General features: G+C 42.1%; 5 protein-coding genes across 7 annotated transcripts; 3 read left to right on the top strand and 2 right to left on the bottom strand.

The window, feature by feature from the left end:
* Positions 1-448: 448 nt before the first annotated feature.
* Positions 449-2,691, top strand: LOC119557968 (pH-sensitive chloride channel 2). The gene is made up of 2 exons (XM_037871013.1): positions 449-954; positions 1,222-2,691. Exons 1-2 carry the CDS (start codon positions 534-536, stop codon positions 2,367-2,369), a joined length of 1,569 nt encoding a protein of 522 aa, XP_037726941.1. The 5' UTR covers positions 449-533; the 3' UTR covers positions 2,370-2,691.
* A 395-nt stretch (positions 2,692-3,086) lies between these two features.
* LOC119556219 (gastrula zinc finger protein XlCGF8.2DB) lies at positions 3,087-11,527 on the top strand. Of its 2 annotated transcripts, XM_037868202.1 has the most exons (6): positions 3,087-3,772; positions 4,985-5,305; positions 8,186-8,318; positions 8,389-8,573; positions 9,215-9,785; positions 9,862-11,527. In XM_037868202.1, the coding sequence occupies exons 1-6, from the start codon at positions 3,734-3,736 to the stop codon at positions 10,149-10,151; spliced, it is 1,539 nt and encodes a 512-aa protein (XP_037724130.1). In that variant the 5' UTR covers positions 3,087-3,733; the 3' UTR covers positions 10,152-11,527. The 2 variants fall into 2 exon arrangements, with proteins under 2 accessions (XP_037724130.1, XP_037724131.1); XM_037868203.1 differs by lacking the exons at positions 3,087-3,772; positions 4,985-5,305 and adding an exon at positions 7,399-7,569.
* Positions 11,528-11,622: 95 nt separating this feature from the next.
* Positions 11,623-15,439, bottom strand: LOC119556217 (TBC domain-containing protein kinase-like protein). The gene is made up of 6 exons (XM_037868201.1): positions 15,110-15,439; positions 12,878-14,254; positions 12,609-12,815; positions 12,278-12,549; positions 11,924-12,220; positions 11,623-11,860 (listed from the first exon to the last, which is right to left on the bottom strand). Exons 1-6 carry the CDS (start codon positions 15,312-15,314, stop codon positions 11,756-11,758), a joined length of 2,463 nt encoding a protein of 820 aa, XP_037724129.1. The 5' UTR covers positions 15,315-15,439; the 3' UTR covers positions 11,623-11,755.
* Positions 15,440-16,249: 810 nt separating this feature from the next.
* Positions 16,250-20,239, top strand: LOC119556309 (heparan-alpha-glucosaminide N-acetyltransferase). Its single transcript, XM_037868392.1, has 6 exons — positions 16,250-16,668; positions 16,769-16,908; positions 17,607-17,728; positions 17,858-18,032; positions 18,621-19,282; positions 19,543-20,239. The coding sequence occupies exons 1-6, from the start codon at positions 16,525-16,527 to the stop codon at positions 20,028-20,030; spliced, it is 1,731 nt and encodes a 576-aa protein (XP_037724320.1). The 5' UTR covers positions 16,250-16,524; the 3' UTR covers positions 20,031-20,239.
* Positions 20,240-20,274: 35 nt separating this feature from the next.
* On the bottom strand, positions 20,275-27,050 carry LOC119556308. Of its 2 annotated transcripts, none has more exons than XM_037868390.1 (4): positions 26,925-27,050; positions 23,498-24,026; positions 21,712-22,800; positions 20,275-21,646 (listed from the first exon to the last, which is right to left on the bottom strand). In XM_037868390.1, the coding sequence occupies exons 2-4, from the start codon at positions 23,723-23,725 to the stop codon at positions 21,107-21,109; spliced, it is 1,857 nt and encodes a 618-aa protein (XP_037724318.1). In that variant the 5' UTR covers positions 23,726-24,026; positions 26,925-27,050; the 3' UTR covers positions 20,275-21,106. The 2 variants fall into 2 exon arrangements, with proteins under 2 accessions (XP_037724318.1, XP_037724319.1); XM_037868391.1 differs by lacking the exon at positions 26,925-27,050 and adding an exon at positions 25,077-25,230.
* Between the last annotated feature and the right edge of the window lie 87 nt (positions 27,051-27,137).

Here is a 27,137-nt window from a genome sequence, read left to right as displayed (position 1 = left end):
TATTTCAAATTTGGCGCCCACTTTTACATAAGCTTTTTGGTGTAACAGCGAGCTGTAAGGCGCCAAGTTACTTTACATTGCATTTTGTGCTGTTAACTTTTATATTGGGCTGTTAGGCGCAAACTTTACACTATTGATTAGAAAAAAAAGTTGTAATTTATTATTATTATTATTAAAAATGTTCAGTTTTAAAAAACAAAAAAGTTTAATTAATGAATGTTTTTATGTTTAGATGTATTGTTTAACAGTGATTTATCTTATAAAGTTTTAATATTCACATACAGTATTGTAAGGAAAAATCCGATATTAGTCAAATCATTTTTTTTTTTTTACCTATTTTTAAAATTTGTTCTTTAATTATTTATTTTTTATATATAAATTATTTTTTGAGTGCATAAGCATTAACATTTTCAACCTTTAACGCATCTGGCAACACTGCACCGCCATCTTGAATTAACCGTTAGGATTTTATTGGCGTGGTTTTAATTTTAAGTTTGTATTGCTTGCATATTTTTTATAAATCGTATGAGATAATGGACTGGTCGCTCATTATATCGATCCTGATCAATTGTCTATATGCACACGCGTTGGACGAGGATTGTCCCACGTTGGCCGATGGGGATAGTATGTCGCAGACTCAATTACTGGATCGTTTAACCCATGGCTGTCGATACGACCGATTGGAGCGACCCATTACCTATTCGGAATCCGGCCAGAGATTACCTGTGGACGTCTACATGCGCGCCTATATCTACTTCATGCAAAATCTCGAGGCACACGATCTACAGTTTAAGATCTATGCCCTCCTGCAAATGCGATATCTTGATCCGCGTCTGAATTTCCGGAACGTAAGTCCCAAGAGAAGACAACCCATTTTGGGGGAACAACAGCTGAGGGACTCCCTCTGGATGCCGCACATATTTCTGGCCAACGAGCGGGATTCCAGTATTTTGGGTGAGTTCTGCAGAGCCATAACCCTAACTCTAGAAATCCCAAGTTTTATAGCCTCCTGTTATCAGGAAAACTTCATTGGTTTCCTGAAATATCAAATTCATTGAAATGTTCCCAAGTTACTATGGGTTTTCCATATATATTGGCAGCGACATCTCTAAATACCTTTTTAATCTGTCTAGATACAAATCAATTTGGAAATTTACATCTAGTACCTCCATATTAAGAAACCTTAAGTAGTTAATACTTAGTAATCGCCATATTTCGCAGGTCTCACGGAGAAGGACATCCTCACCTCGATTTCCCCCGATGGCACCGTGATTGTCTCGAACCGAATTAAGGCCACACTTTATTGCTGGCTCAACCTGAAGAAATTCCCATTCGACGAGCAGCACTGCTCCACGGTTCTCGAGAGTTGGATGTACAATACCTCGGAACTGGTGCTCCACTGGGAGCAGAAGCGTCCGATAACCTACGATGGAGCCCTGCATCTCACCGAGTTTGTGCTGCAGCGATCCTGGTCGAATGAGACTGTGATCAATGCCGATTTGAGTGACCTACGGCACGGAGCCTTTGCCGGCAACTACAGCTCCCTCAGCTTCACCGTTCATCTGACTCGCGTGGTGGGCTTCTATTTGATGGACTACTTCCTGCCCTCCATGCTGATTGTGGCCATTTCCTGGGTATCCTTCTGGCTGCAGGCGGACCAGGCTCCGCCCAGAATCACCCTGGGCACCAGCACTCTGCTGACCTTTATAACTCTGGCCTCGGCCCAGGGCAAAACGCTGCCGAAAGTGAGCTATATCAAGGTCTCGGAGGTGTGGTTCCTGGGCTGCACCATCTTCATATTCGGCAGCATGGTGGAGTTTGCCTTTGTCAACACGATTTGGCGGCGCAAGAAGAGTGTGCCCGTCAAGAAACTGAATAGTAAACACATCCTCAAGTCCACGCTATCACCGAATCTGCTGAGGCGACGCAGTCACGCCAGATCTAAATCGTTTTCGGGAACTGCCCTGCAAAAGGCCGCCGACACTGGCTCCCTGGGCGGTGCTAGCTTTAATAACTACCTAACCGTCAATCTGCCAATCACCACAATTAAGGAGGGACAAGTTCTGGATCAGCAGAGGACCAGGGGAGAAATACAGAAGATGGATGTTAACTTCGTGGAGAGTGCCTTTGGCTCAATGGGAACAGCCGGGTCCACGGGTGCCATCAGTGCAGCAACCAGCACTCAGACTTTGACCAACAATAATCGACCCGAAAGCGGATCGCACCAGGAGGAGATCGACCTGAGTGGCTGGACCACACTAACGCCACAGGAAATCGCCATGTGGATAGATAGCCGGGCTAGATTCGTTTTCCCCCTGTCCTTCCTGGTCTTTAACTTGATTTTCTGGACCTTTGTGTACTGTATTTAAATTGAGTCGTCCTAGAAAAGAGCCATTTTATTTACAATTTTCAAATATAATTTAATTTGTGTTTTTGTGGCTTTATAAGGCAGTACTTCATGAAGTCTATCAACTTAAAGTATTTATAATCTGTAGTCACCCTTTACTATATTGTGGTTAATTATTGTGAGTTTCGTTTGTTTGTCATTTTCAAATTTTATTCCAAATTGAAAAAGATCTGTGAAATTTTGTTGTTTTTTATTATTTTGTAATATTTTGATTGTTTAAGTAAGCTACTTGTAAAATCTGTAAAACAACTATTGAAATAAAAACTAATTTAAACAAAATAAAAGGCTAAAAATATTTTATTATATTTTCCAAATCAAAACGCAATAGAAATACTTGACCTTTTTTAGGAAAATCAAATTGCGCGCCCAGCTAATGTTAAAAAAAAACAAAGTTGACAGAATACTTGTCATAACAATAAATTGAGTTTAATTTGTTTATGTTTATATAGATTCACAACTATAAACTCAATTTTTATAAGGCAAATAACTATTCGATTTGCATTATTTGAAAACGATTACCTTTTCCGCCTTGCTCACGACTACAAGTATCGATTGAAATATCGATAAGACAGTTGGGGAGCACCATTCATATGACAACCTGTGCGTTAGAGCAGCACCACTATAGCAACCGCGCAATCTACTCGTATTCCTTTTTTCCCCCACACATACACACACACGGCACACGCACACTGCGCAACAATAACATCGGGCCCCAAAAAAAAAAGACGACGGACACTACTTCGTCGTGAATTGTAAAATACAAAAAAAAACGCATTCGAACGCGCTAGTTTGTTTTTTTTTCACGTGTAACTACGCCAAAAAAAAGGGCAAAGGAATTAAGCAGCAAAAAAAAGGAGAAAATCGGCGCAGCAACAACAACAAGAGCGCCGCATATATGTGTGTTTGTGCAAGTGCAAGGCAAACATAAACAACGCGCGTGTGTGTGTGTACAACGAAAATTTTGTATAAATCAAATTTATATATAATTTTTTTTGTTTTTGCCATTATTGTATGCCTTAAAGTGATCACAGAAATCTAAAGGCCAACACAAATAACAAAAAATAATTCGAACAAACCGATTGTCTAGTTCTAACAAATTGTATAAAACAAAAAAATACAAAAAAAAACCGAACAAAATAATAGAAGAGAAAAAAAAAGTAGGAGCTGAATGCTAACCGGTAAAGATAGCGGTAAACTGCGAGGGAGAAGGACCACAATAACAACAACAACGACTGCAGGGGGGACTCGGAGGAACAACAACAACAAAGTGCATATTCTTCCTTCTCCTTCTCCTCCTTTTCGACTTCTTCCCGATTTACGGTTATAATGGACACCATCTGTAGATTGTGCTTCCAAACGGCAACGGTATGTTAACAGGAAAAAAATATGATATATACACATATGACTTAGGTATATACACTTTGTTATTTCTATTGATTTTTTTCTTGTTTTTTTTTTTTTTGGGAGTTTAAACAAATGAATTTGCGCTACTGTTATTGTGCGCAGGGGGCGGAGGGGGTGGGGGTTGAAAAGCGCGCGCATTGCCCCCCTTTCCCATACACACATTGAAATAACAAATACACACACACACACACACGCACACTCACATATGCGACCCCAAACTATTGCTGAACAATTTTTATTTTTAGCCAACTCAGCCCGAAAGTTGTTCAAGCCGACAACTTGAAAAAATATTATTTTTACATTTTGCTTACGCTTGCCGCTCGCTTTTCACTTTGACTCCTTTTCAACCTTCCCTGCCCCTGCCCCTGCCCCTTCGAGTCCCCCTTTTTCGGCCCCTCCGCACCCCGCCTTCCATGAAGCACACAAAAAGAAATACATAATAAAACAAAATGACAGAAATTGCGCCAAGGCAGCCAAATGTCAGTGGCTGCACGGGGGCTTAGTTTCAAGGGGTTTCAGTAAATAAGATATAATATTATTAAATATTCAATATTAAAAATGTTAGTCTTAAAAAAGGTTCTTAAGAATTTGGGACTTTTACTAGAACTGGTATTACTGATAATTTTAGCTTTTAGTGGTTTTAAGGAATTTTACTTTGTTTTTGCTGTCAAATAGGGGCAAAATAAGTAAAGTAAAATCAAATTTAACAGCAAGGGTTTAATTGTATACATTTATATAAATAAAGTATAAATAGCAAAATAGTTGTTTTTCAATGTCTTTAAATAAATTACTAAAATAACCCCTTTTTGCGCGGACGCCTCTGCCTCGATTGCTGGCAGAGCGGCGGCAAAACAAAACAAAAAGCGAAAGAATAACAAAACGTTGTACCAAAGAAAAAAAAAACATGAAATGAAAACAACAACACACGCTGTTGTTGCTTTTATTGTAGTTTCTTTTCTTTCTTTTTTGTTCTCCATGTGAGCGTGTGTGTGTGCGTGTTTATCTTCTTGTCTGTTATTTCTAGTTGGTGGAAAAGAGAAAGGTAGAGGCAGAAGGGGGTGAGGTTGAAATGAGGTTGAGTTGCCACAATAAGTAAAGAGCATTTCTTCTCTCGATCAAGAACTCCAATTGGAAACGCATATTAATTCCCATTCCTGTCGTCCTGTCTTACAGTTATTCCAAGTGCCCGGCTATAGCATACCCACGTGCGTCCGCTGCTCGGAGCAGTTGACAAATAATTCCAACTTCCATCAGTCGGCGGCAGCCGCTGCCGCCGTCGCTGCCTCTGCCTCGGCCGCAGTCGCCGCCTCCGCAGCGGCGGCGGCCACCTCCTCATCGACGGCCTCCTCCAGCGACAGCGACGCCATCGCGCAGCAGCACCAGAACCCGCAGCAGCAGCATCCAAACTCGCAACAGCAGCAGCAGCAGCAGCAACAGCAAATGCAATCATCCAGTTCTTCCGAGAACCTACAGTCGCAGGACGACTCCGAAGACGTAAGTCCTTTCTTGGGCATGCAAGTGTGCGGTAAATAAAGTGTGGAGAAAGTCGTACTTCAAAGAGTTGGAGAGGGTCGAAACATACAATGGACAGTGTTGAAAATGCCATAGCAAGGCAGATGCAGCAAACGCAGTGTTTAGAAAGTCATCAAGATGCAGCACATTAATTGTCGAGAAGTCCTTAAGGACAGTGCTAAAAATGACCGAGGGATAGAAAGATAAAGATAATAGGTACTAGGACACTCAATTAAAAACTATTCTAAAAGTTTTTGAATTCCGAAGACTTAAGTCCTTTCTTGAGAAAGGCTGTGTGCGGTAAATAAAGTGTGGAGAAAGTCGTACTTCAAGGAGTTGGAGAGGGTCGAAACATACAATGGACAGTGTTGAAAATGTCATAGCAAGGCAGATGCAGCAAACGCATTGTTTAGAAAGCCATCAAGATGCAGCACATTAATTGCGGAGAAGTGAAATAGAAGTGTCATAGTTAAGGACAGTGTTAAAAATGACCGATGGGTTAGGAAGATAAAGATAATAGGTACTAGGGGTTACTCAATTAAAAACTATTCCTAAAGTTTTTGATTTGCAAACATCTAATATAAAATATTTATTTTACCTGTTACTCGAAAAAAGGATTTTATTAACTCCCTGCAAGTTTATTTTGAAGGACAGTGTTAAAAATGACCGAGGGATAGGAACATAAGGATAGTACGTACTAGGATACTCAATTAAAAACTATTCCTAAAGTTTTTGATTTGCAAACATCTAATTAAAAACATGTATTTTACCTGTTACTCGAAGAAAAGGTTTTATTTACTGCCTGCAAGTTTATTTTGACTAGGATTTTAATAGGTTTTAGCCGAGATCTTATTGTAACTTCCATATATGTATGTAAATATGTATTGGCACTGTTGCATGACCTAAATTTTGATTTTATAATTAGCAAGACTTGTATTACCCGAACAATTATCGGGTTGAAATAGATTATTTCTTCTAATTTTACTAAATTACTTCCACCCACATATGTCATTTCCCATATTGGGTTTGCTAAACATTACTTTCTACGTAGATCTATTATGGGTGCATAATTTTTCGAAATATGAACTAAAGCTTTTAGCAACTATTATAGTAATACTCCAATTAATGAAATTACCTTATGAAATATGAATTTAAATTTGATAATTACTGCCTGCATTGTGAGCCCCTTTCGATGTATTCCAATTACGGGGGCTTAAAGGCCCCATCTCCTTTGGGGGCACTCCCCAGGGAATTCGACTCCTGCTCCTTCTACTGCACTTGTTTATTATTGTTGTGCTATTTTCTCTCTTTTTTTACTACTCCCCCACTCACAAAAGGAATACATAAATACATACATACTTACTGCACATTCATAGCTGCTGCTTTTTCTTCTTCGCTTCTTATTTCGCCGTTTCTTTGCATGTTCTTGTTGCCTTTCTTTTTCCATCATGCAACAGAGAATTGCAAAAAAAAAAGTATAAATAAAATTTAGAACGGGTAAAGTCGAATGTGCGGAATACCCTTTTTCTAAAATTGAGCACAACAAAAATTGGGTTCGAATACTAGGGATCCTGGAACATTTTTTTACTTTCTTGTTATTTCTTTATCGAAATTTTATTTTTATTTAAGTTTCTAATTTGTTTGTAAAAAAGATGCAGTTATAAAATTTAATTTATTGTAGGTTTCCCTATTTTATTTTCAGAAAACAAGTTTGCACATTTTTCTTATTTTAGCATTTCTATTATTTCAAAACTATAAAGATTTTTATCATTATTATTTCAATGTGAAGCTTTTGCAAAATGTTATGCCATCTTAATTTACTAAGAGAAAAAAAATGTTTTTCACAAAAAATTAGAAAAATTGCAGAGTATTTGCAGTTCCACCTGCTACATTTCGCACTGCTCATTTTCTTGTTTTCCTTTATATTTATATATATGTATATATACACATATATTTTGTGCTTCTTTTTCCATTAATATCTGCTCTGCCGACGTCGACGTAGAAGTCGGCGTATCTCGGCGTTTTTGTGCGCTGTGTAAAGCGGAAAAAATTCATTTTCAGTTGACGCTTTTGGTGTGTGGGTGTGCGTGGCACGCAAAAAACAAAAGGCAAAAAAAAAAACCAAAGAATAACAACAAATAAAAATAGTGAAAAATATTAAGTATAATTTGAGTAATTCCCCAATAAACAAACTGAATTCGCACGGGAATTTGCAATCCGTTCTTTTGGCCGCCAGCTTGTTGAGCGTAAGTGGGAGTGGGAGGGGGATAGTGCCGGAGTGTTGTCTATTTAGCTATTTTACCGCCAGTTATATATATACCTATGTTTATTTCTATATGTACCTGGAAAAGTGATTTATAAAGGGTACAGCTATTCCAAAACTAGATTTTTTAAAACGAAATTTGAATAAGATATCTTGAGGTCACAGTATCTACACTTCTAAAACCGTTTTACAGTCAATTTTAAAAAAGTTTTCTTTAAAAAAATGTTTTTTTGTGTTAAAACTTATATTAGGGCTTATTATTTTTAGGTTTCCATTTAAAGGTCCCTCCTCACATTCGTATTTTACATGAAAACTATGTTTTAAACCTACAAAATGTATGAATATGTAGGGTTAAGAACCTGCTTTTAGTTAAACAAGTGGACGGGAAAGCAGCCTTTAGAGACTTTTGTTTTTTTAGATCAAAGTAATAAGAGAGTATCAAAGTTGTGTATACAAATTCGATGGTAAATATTTTTTTCCGCATAAATTTGGCACGAACAGAAGCTTTATAAAGCTGACAACACTGTGGGTTACAGTCGCAATTGTCCCCCATACGAAAAGCCACCGTTCTCAACTGATGCTCCATTTATTTGTTCAAGGTGGATCTGATATTCAACGAGGAGGGCTCCTGCCCGCTATGCAACAAAACTTTCTCGCGCAAATCCTCGCTCATGACGCACATACGAAATCACTCGGCGGAGCGTAAGTTTGTGTGCACCTACTGCCACAAAGGTGGGTATCCATATACCATCTATATCTTCTAGTTGTAATCCTTTAATAATCTTTGGAATTTCTTCGGCAGGCTTCACGCAGGCGGCCAACTTGCGGAACCACGAACGCATTCACACGAACGATCGGCCATATCAGTGCGTGGACTGTGGAAAGACCTTTACGCAGATCACCAATCTGAACAATCACCGCCGACTTCACACTGGAGAACGACCCTTCGTCTGCAATGAACCGGAGTGCGGTCGCAGTTTCGCCCAGGTAAGCTCAAGACCTTCTTTTAACTCTTGTTCTTTAAGGTGGTGGATATCTCCATAAATATCTTTGATAATAGATTTCTTTCTAGTAAAGTGGGCTCATAGGTATTCGAATTATTTTTAAAATCGTAGTTAAAGTTAGGTATAAGTAATAACATTTTGTGGGATGTTATATTGTATGTAAAAAAATACCAAAAATAATACAAATATTATTTGAACATAGTTAAGGATATTTAGAAAATCATATAAAAAAAATAACTAACTAACTAAAGTCATATTAGTTTGTAGGGCCGAATATTCAAAATTATTAACATGAAAAGTATATTATTTTGGGCTTAAGTCGCCAAATGAGAAGTTTTTTAAAGTAAATGTCTTTTATAATATCTTAAATAATTATGTGTAGTCAATGTATAATTTGAATATACATAATACTAGATAAACGTAATTAGCCTATATTTGTGGCATATTAAAGGTTAATTTCTTGATTTCTGTAATAAAAAACAATTATCTATTAAAGTAATAGTTACGTGTAGTCAATTTGAAATTTGATTAAAATACTGAAGTAATTTTATAAGCCTACAATTTTTGACTTTTTAAAAGTTTATTTCCTGAAATATGAAAAATAATAAATGCACTCTATTGCAGGTGACGAATCTGAACAACCACATGAAGTCGCACCACAAGGTGCAGCAGTACTGCTGCAACGTGTGCAACAAGAAGTTCACGCAGGTGACCTCGCTGAACCAGCACCTGCAGGCGCACGCCGGGGTCACCGGCTACTACTGTCCCCGCTGTCCGGAGAAGAACTTCAAGCTGCAGTCGCAGCTGCACACGCACATGAAGACCCACGGCCTGGCCTTTCCGTACGAGTGCGACAAGTGCGACGAGAAGTTCCTGCAGCAGGCGCACCTCGACCAGCACCTCAAGATGCACGACGAGTTCAAGTTCAAGTGCGACATCTGCCCGAGCAGCTTCAATCAGGAGTCGCTGCTAAAGAAGCACGTGCAGCGCCATGTGGAGGGTCGCTACCTCTCCTGCCCGGTGGCCAACTGTGCCGAGTCCTTTGCGGTGCGCCAGCACCTGTCCAAGCACCTGCTCACCAACCATGCCCACCACGAACTGCCGCCACCCAAGCGCTCCAAGAAGACGGGCTCGCTGCAACAGCCGCTGGCCATGATCGGCCAGCCGTTGTCCCTGCAACACACGACGGGGCAGCGTAAGTTCTGATCCTTCCATTGCTCCAAAGCTTATTCAAAAGTCAAAGTCTAATTAAATATTGGTTCCTTCAACAGGTGGGCGTCCGCCGAAGAACAAGAACAAGGCCACAGCGGCGCTGGCCGCCACGGCCATCAAGATCGAGATCAACGAACCGCTCCACAGCAGCCAGCATATCAGCAGTGTCAGCGGTCTGTCCCTCCAGCAGCAGATCACACACATGCAGCAACAGGCGGCACAGCAGCAGGCGCAGCAGCAGCAGCAGGCGCAACAGCAGCAGGCGCAGCAGCAACAGCAGGCGCAGCAGCAACTGCTGCACCTGCCGATGGGTCAGGCGGTCAAGGCGCGCTTCATACCCACTAAGTAGGCTAGTTTAGGATGGAAAGGTCTCTCTTAGCTTAAGCCCCGAACGATCAGCTGCTAAAATCCCTGATTAGCATAGCCATAGCCAAAGTAGCATCACATTCAACCAACAAACACACGCGAAATACCATGAAATATGATATTGCGGATGGTTCGGAAATGCCTAGAGATCTCTGAATAGGTTTTACTGTCTGAGTTGAGATATTAAAAATATATTCTTGTCAAGTTTAGGACTTTCAACAAGCAAATGCTAAACTTTTTTTACTTTACCAATGCATGAGAAAAATGTATTTACTTACTTTAATTTCACTCGTATTATTTTTCAAAATATTTATACAAGTGAAATTGGTAAGAACCAAAGGTTCTCCAACGCCGAAATCGAAAACCTTTGCAATCGAAGTAGATTGAGAGATTGAGTAGAATGTTTACAAACAAAATAGTGCTATAGTAACTATAGCCACTGTAAAGTTTATTTACATTTTTACTTTTACAAATATTTGGTTTCATAAATTCTGTTTTATAACAACTTTGAAAAATACTTTTGTATATGTTGCAACTGATATACTGATATATTTAAACTTTATACTGTTTGTGACTTGACATAAATATTTCTGATTAAGGAACCGCAGTTAAATAATATTTTCGAAGGTGTTTCGGAAGTCTGCGCCACCCCTTATTATATGAGTTTACTCGTAAAATATGTTAATTCCCACATAAAATTGTATTCAAATACATTGAAACCATGATTGAATTTGAAAAAAATATTTTCCAGTGTCACCACTCAACTTCGACAAAAAAAACTAGTTTTGAGATCGGCATAGAGATTTCCAGAACATCCCGAATTTAGAGTCGGCGGCAAGCTGCTGGTTCAGTTTGGTGTCTGTCTCCTCTTTTTTTTCCCTGTCTTAAATTTTCCAGCCAAAGCAATAGACACACCAAATGGCCCCTTAAAAAAATCGAAAGTTAAACAGCTATGTATAACATTTAGAAACAAAAAGCAGCACCAGATGGACAGACAAAAACACAACGGACTAACAAATATGCACATAAACGCCCACATCTTTATATACATATATTATATATACATGAGGTCAGGTTGAGAAATCTGGAACTTAAATCGAATTAAAATTAACATTTTAATGTAATGCAAAGGCACAGCGAAACAGAAATAAAAATGTTGAAAAAATCAGAAAGCAAATACAAATTACCTACAATTAAAAGTAATTATGCATAGAGAAAAGCAACAAAAACAAGAAGTAACAAACAGAAATTCGATTAAATTTGGTATGTATTTATGTTAAGCATTAGTTTAAGTGTTTTTATTTTTTTTTAATAAATCATTACAAAAAAGAAGCAACCTAAAGAAAGGAAACAAGTTAAGTATAACGAAAGTTGTTTTTTAAATGGTGGTGTGGTTCCTTGAAAACATCAGTTTTTTATACGATTTTGAGTTCATTAGTAGCACAATCGATCAGTTATATATAATACATATATATATAATTTATTTGCAAATACATTCCATTTAAAAAAGATAATAAATTTACATTGAGCTTAGGCTAGACGAGCAGAAGCGATGAGGCCAACGAGAAACGATCAGCGGGTCGGGGCTCAATTCGAGATGAGTATATTTGGCTCGATGGAGTGCAGGACGTTGAATCCCTTGTGAAGGATGCAGGTGCGCTGGACGCCGCAGGCCACCAGGAAGTGCGAGAACTGCAACGGCAAGGAAGGCAAAGGATTAATAACGGCTATCCCACTGGTCAAGCGAGCACCCACCTCCACGGAGTGCTGGTGAATGTTGCTCACGCAGACCACGATTCTGCCACGAAGCAGCGACTCCAAATGGGGCACCTGCAGGGCCTCTAGTCGCTGGTCACCCAACTGGACGGTGGCGAAGGGAATGTTGATGCTATGTGGCACATGCACGCGTCCAAACTCCACCACACTGCGCAGATCCACGAGAGCCAGCTCCGCCGGCGAGTGGTCCAGCAGGAATTGCACATCCTTGGCGCTGATCCGCGGACATTGCTCCTGCTGCAGGTGCTTCAACTCCACGTCCGCCACGCCAATGTCCTGGAAAGTAATATAGATTGTAATACAGGTTATCCCATGGCTGCGCTTGTTACCCACCAATGCCTGTGGCGGCTGGAGACGCAGTGCGTGCTGACGATGGGTAATACTCTTTGGAGTGGCCTCGTACATCTTCTGGGACTCCAGCACACAGCCATCCATCACGATGTCCGGCAGATCCGAGAAGAGCAGGATGCACTCGTTGAAACCGGAGGTAAGCAGTGTGCTCCTCAGCTGGCGCAATATGGCGATGCCAATGAACAGCGGATACGAACTGTCGCCCAGCATGAGCTTGTCCCACAAATGCAGGATCTTGTGCAGCGGGAAAACATCTGTAAAATACATTGCACATTACTTAAGGCCAGGAAACTCAGATTGAATCAAAACTCACGGGAGAACATGGTGAGGAACCAGGGAATGGCAAATAGCTCGGGTATAAAACTAATGCTGGCCAAATGCCGAGCGAGGAGCGGCTCATGAAAGGCAGTCAGCTGGGAGAACTTGCTCAGGTACTCCTTGATCACCGCCGAATTGTCCTTGAGAAAGAACCACTGCAGATACTTTGGAATGAACTTGAATAGGCTGAGAAAAGCCAGCTCTAAGGGAGAGAAGGAAAAGGGTTAACAACATGAGACTCTATAAGGAAAACCCAACACCCACCTTCGTCGTTAAAGTTGAGATAGAGAAACGGCGCCGTCAGCGAGTCCAATCCCTGCCAGTAGACATACTGCGGATGGGCGGTGACCCAGGCCTTGAGCAGCCGCCTCAGCTTTCGATGGCCATCCGGCGAGGAGAGCAGCTCATCGTACTGATGACAGCGCGGTATATCGACCTCGATCTGCCGATCCGTGCTTGTGGACGTGAACTTGTCAATTTTGGCGTAGCTCCCATTGGGCACCACCTCCAGGAGGGCAGCCCAAATGGGACCCCTCAACAGCGGTGGCACATCCACGGCCGCCTCGCGCCGCAGCTGTTCCGATGTGTGCGGATAGCCCTGGAGAAGGCGCGTGAACAGACGCACCCGCTGAAACTGATACTCGATGTCCCTTTCGCGGATCACCAGCGGCAGTTCCTGCAGCTCGCGGGCAAAGTGGGCGGGAAAGCGCGGCGAGTGGAGCAGGGGAAAGTAGATTCCGGCTGGCAAGCGACTCAGTCGCTGGAGCAGTGCCTTCAGGCGCAGCGGCACCACCCGGTCGTCCATGAGCTGCGCCTGACTTCGACCAGGGCAAACGCTGGCGCCGTTCAGGCGAACTATCTGCGGCAGACCCAAAATGGGCGCCTCACTGCGGATGAGACCCTCCTTTTTCAGCTCCGCTTGGACATCGCCGCCGGCCAGTTGCCACAGATGGTAGATTTGCGACAGGGGACATCGCAGGAGTAGGGGTACATGCTCGGCTCCCTCGCCCAAAACTGGCAGCTTCTCCTTCTTCAAATCGGTAAGAACTGTTTCGAAAATCGGATGACTCAGGAGCTCCGCCGGCAGCGGTCTCCTTTTCGGCAGGACACTCAGACAGCTTTCCAGCAGCTGTCGCAGGTTCGTGTCCATTTCCGCGTAGCGTTCGTGGCACTGATGCTCCCGCGCAATCTTCTCCAGCACTCCGTTGCTCCTGCCAAAGGCCAGGATTTTCCTAACCACATTCGAGAGTTTCAGCTTGGGCCACAGTTCGATCTGGAACACTAGCTCCACCACCATCATGGCCAGGGACCACACATCGCTCTTGACATTGCCATTCAGGCCGAGCAGTCGTTCGGGTGCCATATATCGAATATTGCCAATGGGAAAGGGCACATAGGCGCCGCCCTTGGTCATGTGGTGCAGCCCGTAGTTGAAGAGTTTCACCCGCAGACCATCTCTGGAGATGAGGACGTGCTTGGGCTCCAGGTTGTGGGCCACCAAATGATGCTGACTCAGCACATTAATGCCGCACGCCACTTGGTAGAAGATCCGCAGGATCTGGGCAATGGCCAGCGGAGGATGACGCTTGACATAGTCCTCCAAGGACAGGCCCAGGTACTCCGAAACCACAATGGTGCGTTCTGAAAAGAGTGGGTTTGGGATTAACTAGCGGTTAAACGAACATACATTACATTCTAGTAATCTGCAAGGGTTTTAGAAACTTATAGAAGTTTGGGCGGAATTTATAAACGATCTTATTATACAGTCTTTGTTCTGAATTATTATGTGTTTTTGAAGACAATAAGACAATTTTATAACTATCAGTAGGGCTAAACCTTAGAAATAGTGGGAGTTTGATAATAAGTTTTAAGGTTATTTAAAGTAATATGGGATTTTATACTTATTTAGGGTAATAGTAGTATCTGTAGAATTTATATTGATATTTATAATTAGTTATTGAAGACATTAAAAGAAAACTTGAGATATTATAGATTTTTTGTTTAAATTAATGGTCTAATCTCTTTAGGAATTAGAATTAATGGGTGGTTTTGGATACTTTTCGATGCTGTTTGGGCTTTAGACTTTTCTAGACCTGATCCAGGGCCTCCCGGAACCAACCGTGATCATGTGATTTGAAAATAAAACAAAATTTGAGAAATTGTAGTTTTTGGTTTAACTAATGGGCTAAACCCATATGGAAAAATAATTAATGGGTGGTTTTTGTTGATTTGCTGTTTGGGGCTTAGACTTATCTAGACCGGATCCAGGGCCTCCCGGTATTATGACTACATATCTATACAATTTTGCTATGATATTTTGATCATGTGAATTGAAAATAAAAGAAAACTTGAGATATTATAGTTTTTTAGTGTAACTAAAGGGCTAAACCCAAATGGAAAAATAAATAATGGGTGGTTTTTGTTGATTTTGGATGCTGTTTGGGGCTTAGGCTTATCTAGACCGGATCCAGCGCTGCCCGGGACCACAGAACCCACCGTGCTTGCCGCGGATCACATCCAGGTACTGGCAGAGGTGCTCGTCCTGCAGCTCCTTCAGTTTCTGGGCCCTGCCCAGGATCGCAATCGAGTTGGGCGTGAGGGGCAGGCCGTTGCTGCCGCAGACGTCGCCAGGATGCAGCCTCGCAAAGAAGGTGACGGCGCACAGGCGACTCTCCCTTTCCCGCTCCCGCGTGCTGCCCATAGCCGGTGATCCGTTCCCAGGTTCACAAATCAGAGCAAATCACTCCAAGTTCCGGAAATCCAATTCATCAGCAACAATTTAATTTTGTTTTGTGGCAGCGGAATGCAAAAACAGCTGATGGCGTTGCCACACCGCGCCGAGTGCAACGCCCCCAATTGGCTGTTGCTAAATATATACCAAAAAAAGGAATTTAATGTCTGTATGCCCTTAGTAAGGGAGTATTTATTAGTGAATTATTTACCCTAAGCATATAGTCTCTACTATTTAATTGCTTTTTATAAGCCAAGCAACAGTTGAAAACGCTTAGAATAACAGCGTTGCCAGACTACCCTACTTTGTAAACAGCTGCCACGATTATGCGCAATTCCTATTGGAAATGTTTTTCATTGTGATTTTATTTGAAAAACATGTTTATGTCAATCAGAAATTAAATAAATAACTAACAATACGTAGAATTGTTAGCATTAATTAATCAACTGGTGATTATACCAACACATAAATAAATATATTCAAATGTTATTAGTTTGGAAACTATGTTTTAATCGTTAAAGTTTAATGTTATCACAGCATAGAAATTAAACCTTTTCAATTTATTTATTTATTTAATCACAATTTATTGAAATTTTATTAGAAAAACATGACATAAGTCAAACAAAAATTAAATAAATAACTAGCTAAATACTTAGAATTGTTAACGATAACTAACCTATTGGTGATTTTACCAACACATAAATAAATATATTCAAATGTTATTAATTTCCATGTAACGCTTGAATCATTAAAGTTTAATGTATTTAAATATATTTATTTATTTAACCCTATTGCCATTAAGCTAATTTCGAATATTGAACGCGCGCCATCTGGCAACGCTCGCCCAGCTGAAATGTGGCAACGCCCAGCCGATGTTACTGTTTATTGTCGCATTGTTGTTGCTGCTACTGCTTCTGTTTGCTGTGTTGTTGTTGCTATTGGCACTTGCGATTTTGTTTTTATTGCGCACTCGAAATTGTTTTGTTATTTTGTGGCGATTCGAAATAAAAAACGCTTGGGATGGTTGAAAATCGAGCGCATTTAAGTTTAGTTTAAGTTAGTCGCTCGTCGTGCGTGTGTGTGTGTGTGCGTTGGATGCAATTTGGCAATTGCAATTGCAATTCGCAAATGTGAATGAAAAGCGAGCGCAACAAAGAAAACTATATGAAATAGGCGTAAAATGTCACTTTTTGTGGAATATACCGAGCCGAAATGGCGGGATTTGGACATGCGCGCGCTGTCCGTCGACCAGTTCTACCTGTACCTGCGATCGGAGCTCGATAGGGAGAGCCACCTGTACTCGCTGTCCGACGAATGTTACACGGTAATAAATAATATATGTAATATGTAATGATTATAACAATCGCGCAATCGGTTTCACTTTCAATTTATTGATTCCATTTTATTTGGATTTTGATTCGCAGTGTCCGTACACCAAAGTGAAAGCTCTGCCCGCTGCCGACGTCGCTGCCGGCGTCGATGAACCGTTACGTTTGAGTTCGGCATTTGGGCTGAATTTCAAAATATACGAACACGATCAGGGTCACTATGCCTACGACAATGTGTAAGTATCACTGTATCACCGTACAGTGGGCACTGGCTGCGGCGACAGAAAACAAAGGCAGGGTCGCAGGTACAGTGGCCACTAACTGAGGTCAAACGTGAGTGGTCAATAACAAAGTTTTGAACTGAAAGACATGGTAATATTTCAAAGATACAGTGATCCCAAAAATGTTCACTTATGTAATACAAGTTTAAAATATTTCCAACAAGGAACATGAGTATTATATGTACATCTCTTTTTTCCTAAGTAATATCCATAGTAAATGGATCTATACATATTCAAATAATATTATATCATGGGGTTTCACTGAAAGTTATGTTTATTTAAAATATAAGATATTCATATTTTTATCACGGTTCTTTTACTGAAACCTATATTTATCCGTTGTTTTGAAAATTAAAAATACCCCTAATTAAATTGTAATACATTTTTATCAATATAAAAATATGAATTTAATCGAAAATTAACAATTGTCTTGTTTTGATACAACTTAAAAATTAGTTTTCCTTTATGATTTATTGCTTATTATTAAATGTGACCCTTTCCAAGTTAGCCACAGCCATTCACCACTGTATATCTTATAATTTGCGTATGTGTGTTAACTAGTTTAAGCGAAACTGCTTAGCAATGCATGCCAATTGCCATTACACCTGTTCTTTTCAAGTTTAATTAATAATTTGTATTCGATTTCCCCGCAGCTCGTCGCTCTGTTGGCTGCGTCGCACCGATCTGCAGGAATTCGGCGTCTACAACCTGACCCTCCAAGCGAATGGGACCTGTGCCTTTGCGGTGGACAAGCCGGGTGTACCCATTAATTATGGTGAGTGCGCTCCATAATCCGCATTCCCTAATCCGTAATCCCCAAGTGCCCCCATGCACTTGACCGTGCCACTCCAGATATTCCAATGTATTGTATTACTTATCGCTAATACCCTATTATTTCCCGCAGCTTTCCTCGCCGTTTTCGTGCTGGTTGCCGCCCTGCTAATCGCCCTGAAACTAGTGAGCTGCGCCTGGCGTTGCTATCGCTATGACGAGGCCACCGCTGCCGCCGACAGCATCGGAGAAGCCGCCACCAAAGCCACCCAAAGGAAGCGACTCCGCAGCCTGGACACCTTCCGCGGGTAAAACGGGGGATCCCCGGGCACAGCCTTGGGTTAAGCAGGGCCACTGCCCATGGAAAACTCAGATAACTTTGTGTTTCAAGAGCTTGTAATGAGAAATGATTCTGAAATGCTCTGTGGTAGATAGCAGATTTATAAAAATGGAATCACTAGCCTTGGAAAAGTCACGTCTTAAGATAGTACTGAAAAGTACAAATAGGATTATAAACCATTGAGAAACTTGCATCTTGAGATAGTACCCTAATAGTCATTTAAACTTCTGATTTCTGTATAAGGCAATCCTAAAGACCATTGTTATGTATTCTATATGATCATATTGTTAATGATCTTAACTTGGAAATAGTACCCAATGTTTTCCTATAGTTTCTAACAAAGGTACTCTAAGACACCTAATGAAAGCTTATAAACCTATTTCAATGGTAGTGTGGCTGTTCTGAAGAATTCGCGAAACAGCTTTTTTATTTTATTTTATTTGAAAAAAGGGATTATCAATCGGCTACTTCCATAGTGTAAAAATCTTTTTCTTTATGATAAGAACAATTCCCTATGTGTTATTCCCAAACTAACTCGGATCTCTTCTCCCCACAGCCTTTCGATCGTTCTGATGATCTTTGTGAACAGTGGCGGTGGCGGCTACACCTGGATCGAGCACGCAGCCTGGAACGGCCTGCACCTGGCCGACGTGGTCTTTCCCTCGTTCCTCTGGATAATGGGCGTGTGCATACCGCTCTCCGTGAAATCTCAACTTTCGCGCGGCAGCAGCAAGGCCGGCATTTGTCTGCGCATCGTGTGGCGATCCATCAAACTCTTTGCCATTGGCTTGTGTCTGAACTCGATGAGTGGCCCTAATCTGGAGAAGCTGCGTCTCATGGGCGTCCTGCAGCGATTCGGAGTGGCCTTTCTGGTGGTCGGTGTACTGCATACGTTGTGCTGCCGCAGGGAGCCCATAAGTCCGCAAAGATCGTGGCAGCGGGCCGTGCACGATGTGTGTCTTTTTAGCGGCGAGTTGGCCGTGCTGCTGGCCCTGGTGGCCACCTATTTGGGCCTGACCTTTGGCCTCCGAGTGCCGGGATGTCCGCGTGGTTATCTGGGACCGGGTGGCAAGCACGATTACAATGCCCATCCGAACTGTATTGGTGGTGCGGCCGGTTATGCGGACCTTCAGGTGCTGGGCAATGCGCACATCTTCCAACATCCCACGGCCAAGTATGTCTACGACTCCACAGCTTTCGATCCGGAGGGTGTTTTCGGTGAGTTGGGACCCTTAGGGTTGGCTGTAAACGATGCAGCAGCTGGCTAGAAGAAAATCCTATTAAAACAACTTGAATCTAAAGAATTCGCGGTAAACTGAGAAAACGAGGGAAAAGATTTATTCCATTGAAATATATTGCATTTTTAGTTTTAGTCATAAAATATCTAAACTTTTTTGATACCGCTGCAACGTTTACAACGTTATCTTAAGAAATGAGTAGTTAACTCCCTGACTAACCCGTAATTTAATCATTTACAGGCTGCATCCTGAGCGTGGTGCAGGTGCTCCTGGGGGCCTTTGCGGGCGTAACCCTGCTGGTGCATCCCACCTGGCAGTCGAGGATCCGTCGCTGGATAATCCTGGCCATTCTGCTGGGCCTCATTGGCGGTGCACTGAGTGGATTTTCGCGTGAAGGAGGCGCCATTCCCGTGAACAAGAACCTCTGGTCGTTGTCCTTCGTCTGTGTGACTGTGAGTTTGGCCCTGGTGATCCTGTCGCTGCTCTACTACTTCATCGATGTGCGGGAGACGTGGAGCTGGTCGGGCTATCCCTTCACCGAGTGCGGCATGAATGCCATCGTGATGTATGTGGGCCACTCGGTGATGCACAAAATGCTACCCTGGCACTGGAGGATCGGGGAGATGAACACCCATTTCATGCTCCTGCTGGAGGCCACATGGAACACCCTCGTCTGGGTGGGCATCGCCCTGTATCTGGACGCCCAGGAGTTCTATTACAGCCTGTAGGGCTGCATCTGCATCAATATAATCCATATGCACAATTCAATTGCCAAATAAATTAGCGTTTTGTACATAGATTGATTTTACGGATATGTTGCTGGGAAAGCACAAAGACCATAAGAAATGTTTAGTATTTGTAACGAAATTCCGAATTTTGTATGTTGTGGGAATGCAAATTAATATCAAATAAAGTATATACATAAATAAGAGATTTATTTCCCCACTTTTCGAATATTTAAAATACCAAGAGTAAAGATCATTTAATATAGTTCCAAATATTTTATTTGTATTTGTATTTGAAATAAAAAAACATTTTCTTTTAACACACATTGGTTTCTTTTTCTTGTGTTTCTTGTTTGTTTGTTTGTTTAGGCATTCCTAAGGCTACAATTTGTATGTTTCTGTGTGTTTTGGGTGGTTTTGCTCGCTCTTTCGCCACGCTAAAGGCTATGTTTTTCCAGCCTCGCCGGAAAAGAGCAAACTTTGTGTTCAACTACAAACTACTAGGGCACTGAACTACTACACGTCCAACTACTACGAAAGTCGCTTCCAAAACTGCTCTCCGTTCTGCAATCCATTTGACAATACCGCTCAACATGGCAATGGAGGGATTGGGGCAGACACGTTGACTTAGTTGGGCAACTAGACAAAAACAAGTCATTATGCTGGCTTAAAACGTATTTACATAAAGTAACGTCTAAGTTAAGGTGTTTCTCAAGTGTTAAATACTACCCTAAATGAAATGGGAGCTGCTGCTTCGGCTGAGTATTCTACAAAGAACATTTGTAGGGGAGATATATGGATACAAGTAAACCGTGTTGTTTATGTACACTATGCACTGCTTTGGGGGCACAACTTAGAATAAATACGCGTGTGTGTGGGGAACACTCTTCCTCAAACGTTGAGATAATAAAATAAAAAGTACAAAAAAAAAATAATAATTTGATGGGAGGGAGGTTGACTTTCTGTAGCCATTAAATAGGTAGATTGAAGTATAACAAATGTAACAGGGGGAAAACTCCCTGCGAGACGCTAGGCATCTCCTATCTATCTCTATCTCTCTCTCTTTCGTTTTCGTTCGCTTATACGATTTTGGCTTCTGGAGGAGGATGAGGAGCAGGTGGCTCCGCCGAAGTGGCCGCCGCCACTGCTGCTCCCGCTTGGCCCACAAATTTGGCCGGCTTCAGCAGTATAAACTTGGGACTCGGGGGCACCGCCACCTTCTTGCCCACCGATGACGGCGTTATGGTCACCGTGCTGGGCGCAATGGCGTTCATGGCGGCAGTTTGATTGGTGGCCGCCAATGAGGAGGCTGGCAGTATGGTGGTCACCCCGTTCTCGTGTTGAATGCTGTTCGCGCTATTGAATATTGCCCGCATTATATTGCCATTGCCCTGAGATCCGCCGAGTACGTTGATTTTGACAGGTGCTCCTCCTGCTGCTGCTGTTGCTGCTCCTGCTACCGGAGCTCCGTCTCCGGTTTCGCGCTGCTGCACAATGCGTGCCGTAAACTCGTTGCCAGCCAGCACCAGATTCTGCGGCTGACCAGCCAGAGGAAGACCGCTGGCCAGGATTAGCTGCCTGCCACCAACAATTGCTCCACGCAGTTTCCACTCATCTTGCTGTATAGGTAAATAGAAGAGACTTAGTCACAAACTCATTAAATATAAATAGGGAGAACACCTACCGTTGGTGGACTGACAGACTTGCGCTCCAGCACATGCTCATCGAATCCCGAATCCGAGGAGTTGTCGTTGAACTTGTTGGCCACCGAGGATGAGGTGGAGCAATTGGACAGCGACGAGGGCGAGGCAGCGCCCACGGAAACGGTTTGGGTTTGGTTTTCGGTCGCCGGTTGGGACTGTTCGGTGGGCTTCTGGTTCAGCGACAGATTGGAATGTGGCTTCGACGACGACAGTGTCTCTGTTTCAGTTTCAGTCTTGCTCAATGGAATTGGACTTATGCTAGGGGTATCACTCTCCGGAAATGCCTGCGACTGACGCTTGAAGTACATATGGTGCTTCTTGAGTGGCCCCGTCTTTGGCCCCTGGCTTTTAACTTGAGTAGAGATGGCCTGTGCGATGGGAATGGGATTTGTGGCCTCCACCGGTAGCTCGAGTTGCTGCTGCTGCTGCTTGAGCTTCAGCTGCAGCTGTTGGTGGCGCAGACGCTGGTGCATCTCGCACGGTTTGTACAGATCCGGATCGATGATGTAGCAACAGTTGCCGAGGGACAGGCTCTGGAAGACCACACCGCAACAGACCTCCAGGCGTACGAGATCGCTCTCCTCGAAAAAGGGCACATTGTCGACGGCCCGACGATTTTTTTGCGGTGCCATCTCACGACGTCGGTTGCTCCCGGTCAACTTCGGGCGCTTGCTGGCCTCCGAGTCGGCGGAAATAGCCAGGGCAGCGGCCGCCGTACGCTTGCGAGTTTGATAGGGAGCTCCGGGGGATACCATCAGTCTCGGCGGCATCTGCTCATCGTCGTAGCTCTCGTTGGAATCGCTAGGCTGATGCTCAGAGGTAGGTGAAGTGCTGCTGGGACGATTTAGAACACCGGAAACCGATGTTGATGCGGCTGCTGCTGCTCCAGACTGTGCCGAAGCTGTTGTGGCCTTGCCCTTGCGATTCTTCTTGAAGATCTTAGCGAATTTTTCGGGCAGGAATGAGTTGGCACTGCCATTGGGGCCCTTGCCCTCCGCCGCCTCTGCGTTGTCGCGCTTCTTTTGTTTAGCCATGGATTTCGTTCCGGGTCCAGCACGGGCATCCACCACCTGCAAAGTGCAAAGAAAAGGTTTAGTTCGATGCGAGAGTACTTCAGGCTTTCTATTTCATAACAAAATTAAATACAACTTGGTTTTAAAGAGCTCCACAATATTTAATTAAGAATACCTGTTTATTTGTTAAAGGTCCCTTGCTAAGGAAATTTGGTTTTCTTGAGCTTCAATCCAACTTTGACAGGACTCGACTCTATCAAATGACAGCTGATTTTAAGAAGCTGATGTATTGCATCAAAGCAGCCCTGTGTTGACGTTTTACAACACAATCTTGTGACTAACAGCAAGCTGTCATTGTTTCTCCTTCCGATAAATTTAGGGAGTCGAGAAAATCGATTACTTTTAAGAAAAGTTTATCTGTTTTAAAGTTTTTCGAACAGATAGCTATGAGGGACTTTGTCAGGGACTGGAGAAACCGGCCCTTTATTGATTTAACTGCGAATATTACTTATTTACAGCGGTGTTAATGAACAGTTAAATTTTTTTTCTCTCCTACATATGTGATATTTCAAAACCGAACTAAATTCATACATTTCGCAATGAAAATTATTGTTCAGATACAAATTAATTTATATGTATTATAAAAAAATGTAATAGTGAGATTTTGAATAGATATTTAAAGATGTACAAGCAAATTTCTTTTGATTACAAATAGTAATAGTACAAATAGTATATCCTATTCCATAATACTCACATGACCCCAGTGGCGCTTGCTCCCGATAGGCAGACGCTTGTAGCGCTTGACCAGGAGGACGCAGGCGTTGCAGATCTCTCCGTTTCGCGGCTCGTGGAGATTGAAGCACTGCATCGACTCCTTCTCGTACTTCCGGGAGGCGGTGAACCGGGAACTACTCGATTTGGCACGGCAAATGCAGCAGCCATCCGCGGAGCGGTAGACGCGTGGTTTATGGAAATTGAACATGGCGTTACGTTTGTTTTCGGGTGATAATTACACAAGTTTTACTGTGACTAATGGGGGGTTTCTTTTTTTGTTTTTTGTCGCTAGCTTTTTAATTTTGTACGCTTTAAATGTTTGATTTTTGAAGTGTTTGTTTGAAACGTTTTTGTTTTTAAATGTTTGTGTGTTTGGTATGTGCTGCGGTGATCACTGTAGTTGTGCTGATGTTATTTGTGCGTGGACATTCCGTTTGCGTTCTTTGTTACGAGCGCTTGCATTGCCAACATCCATTGCCCAGGCTTCACTGTAGTTGGCTGCATTTGTGCTGGAAAATAAAGATGGGAAATTATGTTAGAAAATTGGTAATTATTAAATGAAGATACAAAATACATAAGTCACTTTTTTAATTGTTTGAACTAAGTGTTGATGAACGACTTTAATTTATCTATGAACATTCCTGCTCAGCAGTGTTGAAAAGCGATTCAACTTATTTGACAGCTTGTCAGATTTTTTGACACTTGTACTTGCACAGTCTTGATAAAAAAAAATGCTATTGAAAAACCACAAACCAACATGAAAAAAAACCAGTCCGCGCGACATTTTGAATTTTCGCCACATTCGAAGCGCAGGGGAAAACAACAAAACGAAATGCTTAAATATCTTATCAGCGGAGCGTAGCAAGTGGTTTATTTCCAGGGCAGTGTTAATTAAATTTAGCAAACATGTTTTAAATACACAGCCACTGTAGAACAACAACAAAACCAATACAAAAACCGGGGGATCAATGGGGGGTGTGCGAGCGAGATGGCCATAGGCTAAGCCACGCGCGCGCCTCACAATTACAAGCGCAATTTTTTTTGTGTTGCCTGGCAATACTTCTTCTGTTTGTGTGTAAATGAGCGAGTGCAACTTTGTTTTTTTTTTTTTGCTGGGGAGCAGGGGGAAACTTGACTTGATAAACAAAGCGCCAAAAAAGGAACACTCAAAAACGCGCTCATTCGTTGCCTTTGTATGCGTTTTACAACTCCCCCTCTCTACAACACACACACGCAAGAGCAACAACAAAGCTGCAAGAAAAAGAGAGCCGCTGTTTCTTCTTCTTCCAGGTGCGTTGATATGTTGTTATTTCTTTATTTCGTTTCATTGCGTTTTTTTCATTGCTTTTTTGGGGACACTGATTTCAAAAAAGCCACTTTTGTGGCATTTCTGTGAGTGTGTGCTTGTGTGAGCGTGTGTATTTCATGCACCGGCTTGTGTATGCATGTGTAGTTGTCTCGCAATTCACTTCTCTTTTTGGAGATGTGGTGAAAATGCGGCTAAATTGTACAACTTTTCTATTATTAGCACATTTTGCCACGAATTCATAAAGATTTACCTTTAATGAGCACACACTTCTGTTTATATCGCGTTGCAAAAACCAAAGCACTGTATTTTATTTAAAATTCAAAGGAAAGCGGCGAGAAAAACGAAAACGCGTCTGCACGCGAGGAACACTGACGAAAAATCGACGCATGTACGAAATGGTGACCAAAGCGAATGCAGTGATAACGCGAGCAGCTGAGCATTGCCGTCTCGCTCGCACGCGCGCCCGGTGCGTGTGTGTACGTGAGAATGCGCGCAGCAAAAGCAACAGCGAAAAATTCCGGTTGTGAAAGAAAGAGAAGAAACATTACAGCCAGGGGCGCAGCTAAAGGGGGTTACCAAAAAAGCAAACAATGAAACATATTTAAATATGTGCCTTTATATGAACAAGATTGAAATATGAAATGTTATGTATTGATCTATTTAATATGACCCCCAGAAAATGAACTTTGCATACGCCACTGCCTGCAGGACCGCTGTTGCCCGCAGGGTTGCCACCTGATAACAAAAACAACAAAAGAATGCAAATCGAGAAACATAAATATGCAAATATTCATCGCTACATTTTAACACGCTCTTTTGTTGATATTCTTTCTTTGTTTGCACAAAGAGTGATAAAGATAAGGCTGAAAACGTGCAGCGCAGCTGTTGAGTCTTCTTACGGCTATTTATAGCGTTTTTATTGCAGCACCCACACGCTTTTGTGGCTCTCTTTTTCTCCCCCTTTTTCCCCACTTAGTTTGATTGTATTTCTGTAATACGTGACCAGCCACACATATGTAAGACCCTAGGTGGCAACTCCGACTGACCGCTCTGCTTTACAACACTGTAAATGTTCTGCTGGCTTTGGCTTTGTTGTTGTTTTGCTTGCATTCTTTCTTCTTCCACTTTTCCGTTCGGCGAAAGTGGCCGAAAAAAGGCCCCAACATGTTTTACATTTACACAGGCACAGGTGTGTGCGTAAGGCGGTCTACGTGCCGAATTAAAGCGGCATACGAAAAAAAAACCCAAATTAAACTAGGTCGCTGTTGTTGTTGCAATCAAAACAAATTGCAAGCCGCAAATGTGACTGTGTGTAAATGGGAATGTAAATGAGAGAGTGTGCGTGTGTGTAAGCGACGCCTGCTGTTGCTTCTCCCTCTCTTTTGCCTGCCCATTCTTGTTCGCAGGTCTTGCAAAATAACAAACTGTACTTGTGCGAAATTGAGCGTGAAAACAGAACAAATTAAGGCTCTCTCTTTAATAGATATAGCATTTAAGCATATGTATTAAACAGCGACTGACCTTGTTTTTGTTTTTTTTGCGCCTACAAACAACGGAAAGTGAAAGACTCTGATTGGAATTCTCATAAGAATGGAAACAGGTTGCGGGTACATAACGGTATACACACACACACGCACGCATTGTCAGATTAAGCGTAATAGCAAAAGCAAAAACAAAAAGCCGGAAAAAAGAAAGTAAAAATTTAGTTTATATTTTTGAAAGAGAGAGAGAGAGAGAACAGCTGTTAAGTAATAGATTTACAGAGAAAGCGCGCGCAAAAAGTACAAAAAAAACCTTTTATGTATTGTGTGCCACTTATTTGATTGGCTTTTTACTTTTGCATTTCCGCACAATTACTGGTGTTTTCTGCATGAAGTTTTTGACATTGGAAGAGTTCAAGCGGCTTTTGTTTTTCGGATTCGATTTTTACTCATTTACGATCGGCGAAGGTCAGCAACAAAACGAAAACCGATCAGCACGCACACACACACGCAACCCAAGCACACACAGATACATTCACCGCAATCAACTTGTTGTCATGAGTTTTTTCATCCCCCAAACAGTTATTTGTTTTTAAAGAATCTCTTTTTATCTTTACCTTAATCGCTCGTTTATCACTCCTCTTAGTTAACACTTTTTTCTCACTTTAAACTACACTTTGTCGCTTCCTTTTTACTGTTGAGATTCAGATTTGATTTTCGGCAATGCTAGCGGTGGGAGAAATTCGATATAATAAAGCGATAACATTATTGGTTGTTGTATTTGCTAAGTATGGATTTCCCAACACTGGAAATATCGCTACCAGAGACAC

Source organism: Drosophila subpulchrella, chromosome X, assembly GCF_014743375.2.
Source record: "Drosophila subpulchrella strain 33 F10 #4 breed RU33 chromosome X, RU_Dsub_v1.1 Primary Assembly, whole genome shotgun sequence".
Taxonomy (NCBI): Eukaryota; Metazoa; Arthropoda; class Insecta; order Diptera; family Drosophilidae; genus Drosophila; species Drosophila subpulchrella.
The sequence above is the reverse complement of the archived record's forward strand: the minus strand, read 5'-3'. Positions and strand labels throughout refer to the sequence as shown.